The 8,942-nt window shown below is 39.5% G+C and overlaps 1 protein-coding gene across 1 annotated transcript; it reads left to right on the top strand.

The window, feature by feature from the left end:
- The first annotated feature begins 876 nt into the window (after window positions 1-876).
- Window positions 877-8,909, top strand: LOC121300076 (tectonic-1-like). Its single transcript, XM_041228458.1, has 14 exons — window positions 877-1,330; window positions 1,905-2,022; window positions 2,170-2,300; window positions 2,854-3,026; window positions 3,719-3,821; window positions 4,038-4,150; window positions 4,425-4,445; window positions 4,682-4,819; window positions 5,297-5,422; window positions 5,826-5,908; window positions 6,871-7,011; window positions 7,093-7,246; window positions 7,978-8,094; window positions 8,230-8,909. Exons 1-14 carry the CDS (start codon window positions 886-888, stop codon window positions 8,371-8,373), a joined length of 2,007 nt encoding a protein of 668 aa, XP_041084392.1. The 5' UTR covers window positions 877-885; the 3' UTR covers window positions 8,374-8,909.
- The last annotated feature ends 33 nt before the right edge of the window (window positions 8,910-8,942 follow it).

Genomic DNA, 8,942 nt, shown 5'->3' with positions numbered 1-8,942 from the left:
TCAGAAGTCTTGTGACTGCTACGTCACTGTCAATGTTGCGCAATAGGGGTTTTCCTTTAAAGGGCCAATCATCGCTGTTTGGTATCCCTTTTTATGCTGGAGGCTTTTGTATTTTTCCATTAAGTTATTTATTTATGTTACTGAATAAGGAAAACCAGCGCAGGTACATTATACTATAAATAACTGTGATATATGACCAGATATTTCCATAACAGTTTATCCCGATTGAGATATCAGGGTACTGAAATAATAATGTTCATCGTTCTTAGAGCACACGTCTGAATAAGAAGAATTAAATTCACCATGAGAACAGATGGCATGCAAATCATTTATCAAAGGTTGAGGATGAGGGATGCGAGCTCATTTTATTATTCAAATGTGGATTAGGGGATGCAAATTAAGCCTCCTTCTTTCGAGTTGTAATACCTGAAGCTTAAAAAAAACTCCTTTATAACAGCATCACAGTCCTCTGTTGTTTTGCTATTGGGTTTAACTTTACCAAACTAAAATGTGGAAAGTGAGAGGTCCTTTGATGTCGTCTGAGTCTTTCGTTTACAAAGGATAGAAAGCTTAGGAGAAATGTTTGATACTAGCGCCATTGTGGATCCAACATAGTCATATCGTGTGATTCATTATAAAGCTGTTAGAGCCGTCATGGAAAACGTAGTAATATAGTTTCATGAAGTTATATGCATTGCTATCCTCGACTAACACAGTACCAGGAAGTACATTTTCTTTGCCGTATAACACAACACGGCATTCTGCCGGATATTGATTAAAAAGTAATATTCACATTAAATAATAATAATAATAATAAATAATAATAATAATAATAATAATAATAATAATAATAATAATAATAATAGTGTTTATGTTTTACCCAGCATGCTTACGCCGATTGACTTCCTGTCCGGATGCAAAACCCCGGGCAGTTTACGGTTACTACGAGCAATGGGTCCGTTGCTATGGGGTATACTTTTCTGTAATTTTACACTTATAATTAATTCTCAAATTACCACCACACCACAAACGAGAGAAAACGAACATTTAATAAATGTAAACAAGATAAACACCGGGACCACTACACAGAGTGACCCCGATCCGACTGATTCAGCAATCCGATCAACAACAGATAGCGGCTTTTTAGATTCTGGTAAAATCGGTTCCACTGCCGACCCGAGTGCTGAGAGAGTGTCCCCGTCTGCCTCCACCGGCTTGAATCCTACCGCTTCTGCAAGCGAGATATCGACTGGGAAAGAGGTTACCAAAGCAGGCACAGTATCAAAACCGCTGCCGCTCACTGGATCTCTTCCAACGCCCATCACCGACGGTAGGTTTTAATACCTGAAGCGATGTTAAGTTTTGCAGAAAAACACAAAGTTTAAACTTGCATTCAGAAATGACATGGCCTGTTTGTTTACATTCCCCGATAGCAGTCGGACCGTTTAGTACAAATTCTACTGCCAGTAAGAAACACCAAGACTACTGTCAAGGTTGATAAAAAGAGAAAGTATGTATATATATATATATATATATATATATATATATATATATATATATATATATATAGTACCTTTCATAGTGGACCACCATCACAAAGCGCTTTACAAGATACGAGACTAGGGTGTGTGAACTATCAACTGCAGAGTCACTTACAACAACATCTCACCCGCAAGACTGAGCACAAGGAGGTTAAGTGACTTGCTGAGCTTCACACAATGAGTCACAGTGGCTGAGCTGGGATTTGAACCGGGGAGCTGCTGGCATCAATCATAGGACATTTTAAGCAACAGTTAAAACGCTACGCTTGAAGTCCAGTGTTGTAATGAAACAGCAGGGTAGCTGAAGCATGTATGTTTTTCATTCGATGTGTGTTTTGTGTTCTGTTGTAACTATTTCTCCAGTGTCCAGTCTGTGCCCCTGTGATTTGTTGGAGCGTCAGTGTGATGCCAATTGCTGCTGCGATCCAAACTGTGCAGCAGATGTCACTCTCTTTACAACATGCTTGCTTCAGAAATTGATGTAAGTTTATTATTCCTATTCTTATTCCAATTATAGGCAACCTGTTCTTTTGCATTTCAGAATTGGCAGAGATTCCAAGCAGTGAATTCAGTTCTACAGAGCAGTCTGTCTGTATGGTATTACTGCGTGTGCTCTTTTTGTTTTTAGTACTAATAGCCAGCTCTGCAGTCAGCAAGCAGCGGTCTACTCCCTCAATGTGACAAACGGTTCAACACAAAGTACATTTACCTTGACTGACCAGGTCAATCCAGATGTCTTCTGCATACAGACAGCCAACTGTAAGTAATTCTGTGGCACTAAAGAAGAAAACAAAAACTGTAAAACCAGCAGTGGAAATAAGACTCCTATTGCATAACAGTTTCACCCATTCCAGGTTTTACTAGGAGCTTGATTATCCACAGTGTATAGGTGACAAGCTCAAGTGACTCTTATTAAACATAGTAAAACCAGGAATGGATCAAACTGCTGTGCAATGGGAGCTTTTTTCCCCATCCCTAAAAGCATTACCTAAGTTACCATACCATGACTGTGTAAAATGTTTACAGTAATACACTACTTAGAGTTATCAATGCAGTAAAAACATGGCTAAAAAGCAACATGAAAGGACAGGCAAAATACTCAAGTTCAAAGGGTAAAGTATTTCATTAATTATATATTTATTATTTATATATTCAAACATGAAAACCCAAGTCCATCCCATCACTAATAATTTGTGGGTTATCACTGGTGATGTGAAGTATACACATTTTTGGTGTATGTGATTTTTTTTTTATACAGCATCTGGATATAATTTTAAAAAGCTGACGTAATCATTTACTGTGTTCTCTGTAGATGAGTCCGGCTTGTCCTTCGCGCCCCCTGAGGTGCCAACAGACAGTAACTTTGACAGTCTGGTCTGGAAGTTCACAGGCTACTTCTTCAGCTCTACAGCCGCGAGTCAGACACAAGCAGAGTCAAGCAGAGCGACTTCAAGCAGAGCAGGGAGCCAGGCGGCTGGCTATCAGGTGAAGAAGAAAACTAGTAGATTTACAAACAGCAGTGTGCAATTTTATTAGAACGCCTCTGCTGTATTGTTTTGCTGTGCATATGAAATCAAACCAGTTTAACTGAAAATCTTGGAAACTGGTCAAAATAGGCAAAGTAGTGATTGTCTAATTTAATTGTTGTGCAGTTATTTTAAAATAGTAAGAGAAAAGGAACACATTGCCACACATGGTAAAATGCAGGAGACAAAGTGGTGTAACATTTCCACGTGCCTATTGCATCTATGTTACTGAATGAAAATATAAAACCTCACACCCAGAGGTGTTCATCCAGTAGCTATATACAAGATATAAATGACAGTCTTGAGGTGTTCTAATACATGTGCACGCAACTGTACCTCCCCAGTGCTGTCGAAGGTGAATCCAGCTGCACATTCCAAAACATTGTATTTAAACAGGAAGTTGCTTCAATGATTTTGTTCTTATTTTTGACTGTCCTGTACCTGCTTATGGTGTTCACAGTCACTGTGAGTGGTGCTGATTCAGTTACTCCTGTACTGTAGAGCTGCTCCTCCTGTATAGATGCCAGCCATAGACATGTGGAATGTAGGTTAGATCAGCTACTGTCTTTATATCTTTATGTCTTTTAAAATGAATGGCTAATACAAAACTAATACTCAGTGACGGCGATTTAATCCTATTCTCTTTGCCAGTATGCTGACCTTATTCGAACACTCAGCGAGGAAAATGGCGAGGGATTTCTCAAGCTACCGGCCGCAGCAGCAACTTCCCAGTGTGCACACAGCAACCCTGCAGGTACTGCCTGTATTGGAATTACGTTGTGGCTTTGAAACAGCACACAGCATTATTACGCATGTGTATTGCTAGCGATTGGTACTGCTACTGTACTCCCCTGTCCTTCTCCACAGATTCATTGTCATCTTGTGAACTGCAGAAATTAGACATCAAAGGTGTGCTTCCTTGATTTTGACCAGCCACATTATAGATTTCACTTGCTTTTCTTTTTCAAAGCCTTTTTAGAAAACCAGACGACTCGGTGCAGCCGAAAGTTCATCGTGGCGAGAGACTGCACCACTCTCTCTGTGCTAAACCTGCAGAGCTATCAGGATTTCCGAATCCTGTCTGTAAGTAAACTCATTTATAATCCTCCCCCATACTGCTGGAAGTAGTCGCAGGTGCATGCTTGGCTCCAAGTGGTAGTGCGACAAGCAAGATACAGTGAGTGAGGAAGTCTTGAGTCCTTCTAGCTACAAACTACATTTAAAGAGGTCTGCTTTCTGATAAAGTTAAGTAAATAGAAGGATAAACTATAAGGAATTACACTGTGGTGTGAATCAAATGCCTTTTTGTAGAATTCTTTTTTTCCCTTAAGTTTATTGAATGTATTTTGTATTACAGATTCCAAATATAAACAGCTCGGTAAGTAATCTTTTCAAAAATCTATTCATATATTAAAAAAGGGGCGAGACCTAGGTCTTGGGTGCTGTTAAAAAAAAAAAAATAAATAAATAAAAAATAATAGTAATACTCATACTTTTTTTTAGGAGTGGCAAAATCTGTCACAATTTTCCTCAGTAAAAATAAATCAATCCACATTGCTGGTGTTGGTGGCAGGTTATTGGTTGATTGAATGTGTGTGCTTTGTTTTAATGTAGCAGGTGAGTATCAGTGTGAGCTCCATCTCAGTGCAGTCCCTGGATGGGAGCCGCAGTCTGCTGAACAACACTGATGTATCGTCTTACACACCTGAGCTGCTGCAGGCTGGCACAGTGTGCAATAATGTCGTGCTTCAAGTAAGACCCGCTCTCAACTCTTCCATGCTTTTTTCTTTTTATGTAATCCTGGGAGGACAGGGTTTTCCTTAATGTGTTGCCTCTTTCGGAAATTTAGACGTGCATTTATTTTGTATATTACCTAGGAATGTGGCTTCAATTACATAGAAGTCTGGGTGTCTAGGCTAGACCACCACCCCACTATTCAGAGCTGCTGGTAAAGGCTACCCTTTGAGACAGGTGGGCATGGAGACTGAACTGTGGTCCCTCCTGGGTAGGCTTGAGGCATGTCCACGGTGCCTTGTCGGAAATCTCACCTTACTCGTGCTATCCCTGTTCTGTGGGTAAACAGAGAGAACTTTAGACTCTAGCACCTTTCTTTAATACTCAAAATTAAAATAAACATAAAAAAGGCTCCAGGCTTTGCAATTGGCCACCTTCCATTATGATCATTATATACTAAAGTACTTTGCAACAGTATTTCCTTCTGTTTTGCAGGTGAGTTATCTGATCTCATATAATGATACAGGTGCTATTGTGGATGCCAAAGTGTCCTTCATACTGGGAGCCTTGAACAGTTCTATGGTGCCAGCACCACAGAGCCTCCAGAACACATTTGTGCAGGTAAACACATGGACAATGAATACACCATATCTACAGCAGTGCAGATCAGTTTGATGTTAGAGTAAAATATATATATATATATATATATATATATATATATATATATATATATATATATATATATATATATTATATAAAATCAGGACTAAAGAATCTTATTCCAACTAAAGAATAATTCCAATATCAACCCTGTATAATAGAAGTAGATAATATAATAATAACCTCTATGTGCCCATACTGTTTTGCAATAAATAAATAAATACATAATCAATAATTTAATACCTCCATAAATCTATTGATTTCATTTATTTCCATAGAAATCTCCATCGTGGTTAACCAATGGGAATGTTAACCACTTTTATGTTGCAGTTTGAACATCTAACATGATGCTGTTTCCTTCCAGGAGAATACAAATCCTGTTCCTTCAAGTGGAAACCCGGGATATGTTGTTGGGCTCCCTCTAGTGGCTGGATACAGAACTGCAGGATATCCTTTTGTATGTTTTTTGGGTCAGCCAGTTACCCGGTAGCTTTGATGCTGTTTATAGATCTGTTGCCATTTAGTGTTTGCTGCCTGGAATCATATTTTATAGGTGCACAAAATCGTCACATGATAAGGTATTTCAGCCCAGGAGATGTTTGTGTCTGCAAATGTTTAAAGCATTAACACCATGGGTCAACATCAGTTAGAAGTTTGACCTTTCTGCTGATTTCATCTGCTACTATTATGTGATGCAATGTTTTTGACATCCGGTTGTATTATAGAGTATATAGAGTGCGTGTGTGGTTGTTCTAAACAACTGGTTGATGGAGTAATGTGCTACAACTCAAGCCTTTATCTTGCAGAACTTTACATCTTAAATAAATCAAGTTGCATATCCCCTTCTATCACAGCAGAAATTCAGTACCCATGTAAAATTGTACACACACACACACACAGACACGCGCGCACGCACACACACACGGACACGGACACGGACACGGATACAAATGCAATACCAAATGTACAAACTGCAAGTGCCTTTAGAAGAAGGCAGGACTGAAAGGAGTTTAGGAGTGGTCTTGGGGGTTGCATTTTAAAAGAAGCAACAGATTGCAGAATAAAGTGGCAACATTTGTATTATATGAGCCGTCTGCCAGGGTGTGAATCATCTTGCAATCATGACGTCTGTTGAGTGTATGAGATGACGGCAATTATGAAGTAAAATTGTAGAGCTCCAGGGGCTGCTTTTATTCTGGACTTGTTTTCCAGCAGTGAACACTTGATGAAGTTGACATTGATCGAATGCTTCTCGTTGTTTATCCACTGTAGAATTTTCAACTGCTTTTGCAGATTCCATTTAGCTGTAATCTTGATCTGACTTACCGAAGGTCATTAGCAAGATTAGTGCTTCATAAAGCAACTTTATTCTCTGTTTTTTTTTTTTTTTTCTTGACTTGTTCTGGCACGTCCCCCATTGTACTGAGTACTAACAGATTTGGGATGCTGACCATTATTAAAAGTTCAAGCAATCAAGATTGCTTGGCCGTCTCAGGAGAAAGGACCCCTGTTCTGTTTGGCTTCAGTCTGGTGTCGGGCTGTAAATTCAGGTAAGAGAAGATAACACTCTTAGCTTCCAGGAGAGGGTTTCACTGTACAATCCAAACCGCACTGTATGTCTCTCCTTGCAGGGTTCCCAGTACTAAGAATTGCACCCTCCTTTCTGAAACAATCCTGGGAGTACTGAGAGGACAGGAGTTCCCTCAGTATGTTGCCTCTTTTGGAAATTCAAAGCCCCAGAATGTCTTAGACTGGGTCCAGATCAAGACAGAAACTTCTGTAATGGTGAGTGACAAAGAAGTGACTTGCTGTAGGATACAAAGCATCACCACACCTTGAATGATCCCATATTTTATGCTATTGTATATGTCAGTACCTGTGCCATGATCGCTAGGCGTATGGAGGTAGGACGTTTTAAAACTGTCTGCGCTTCAAAGTCGGACAGTGGGAACTAATGGGTAAAATTGTGGTGATAAGCATGAAGCCTGGTTCTTTTGAGGCTGATGCCTTACACGTTTATTAGATTTCTTTATTGTGTGCCTGATTTATTTTAAGAGGAATTTATGTATAAACATTTACATACACTCACAGAGGGAGTGTAGGCAGTGTGACATAACTTACCTATCTACAATACATTAACACACGTTTGATTGTACAAGAGAGGAAAAAGCTCCTTCTACAAACGTTATCAAGGCTTTGAGCAATGGGGCTCAAAGTTTCTAGTGTTTTGCAATTTCCAAGTCACTGTGACACACTGCAAAATGTGGACATTTTCTGGGGGAGTTTTTGCCTCCATGTGAATTTTATAGTTTAATGTACTATGTGGGTTCACTTTCTGTTTGGATCATAAGAATGCATGACAGACTGCCGTTACTCACATAGACCTCATGTTGATTTTCAATGCGTTCCGAAACTAAGAACTGGAATAGAAACTCTGCTGGGTTAGTTTATCTGAGTATGATAATGTTTTTTTTATGAAACAACTGATTCTGAACAATGCCATTCTCATTTTTCAGGGTTGCAACATCCCCCTGTCTTTAGACATCATAGTGCAGTGGACAAAGTACGGGTCCCTGGTCAATCCACAAGCTCAGATTGTGAGCGTGACAGAAAAAATCAACTCCTTTAGCCTGGTATGTCATTGTACTGATGCGGTACAGCACCATTGTGCTCCCCACTAAGGGTTACAGCATGTCTAACATTGTTGATTGAACCATTGTGCTCTAGCGCTACTTTCAGGACTCTTAACTGTCTTGTTATTTGTTCAGAATGGTCCCACGGCAGGCAGGATCATGCAGATCTCCAGTTCAGTCTCCTTCGTTGACGTCTCTGCAGCTGCACAGGCTGGTTATAAAGCCCCGCCCACCATCGATGCCAAACTCCCCTTCAACTTCTTCTTCCCATTTGTCTAAAGAAAGCAGCGTCCAGTCGACCAAGATCTCTATGCTTAGATATAGCAAGTTGTTTATAACTATGAGGTTATGAATTCAATTTCAAGACAACATTTTAAAGTGGGATTTGCTTTAACGCAGGGGTCTCCAACCCTGGTCCTAGAGAGGCCCAATCCTGCAGGTTTTATAGATGTCTTTACATCATCCGTCTCTAAAGATCTGGAACATCTGTTAATCTGATTAAGCCAGTAATTGGTGCAATCAAGTAACAGAGAGCGGGGTTGAAACGAAAACCAGAAGACCCTGCAGCTCTCCAGGACCAGGGCTGGAGACCCCTGCAAGTTTAACCCATTATAATGTAATGGTGCTGGGTTGTGGCGAATTGATCGTTCTTTAATCAGTTTCCCATTGGATTTATTGGTGCAGATTGTAAATATTGTGTTGAACTATTTATTTGTAATACAAGTGTGTATGTAATCTTTTTTTTTTTTAATATCAAGTAAACAAGACACTTTTTAAACTTACACTTTAATAAAATATATTTTTGATTCACGTTTTAAATGTTTAGATATGATATTTCTCCTGCTGGT

This window comes from Polyodon spathula, chromosome 25 (genome assembly GCF_017654505.1).
Source record: "Polyodon spathula isolate WHYD16114869_AA chromosome 25, ASM1765450v1, whole genome shotgun sequence".
Lineage (NCBI taxonomy): Eukaryota > Metazoa > Chordata > Actinopteri > Acipenseriformes > Polyodontidae > Polyodon > Polyodon spathula.
Note: the sequence above shows the minus strand (reverse complement) of the source record. Positions and strands in the feature narration are given on the sequence as shown.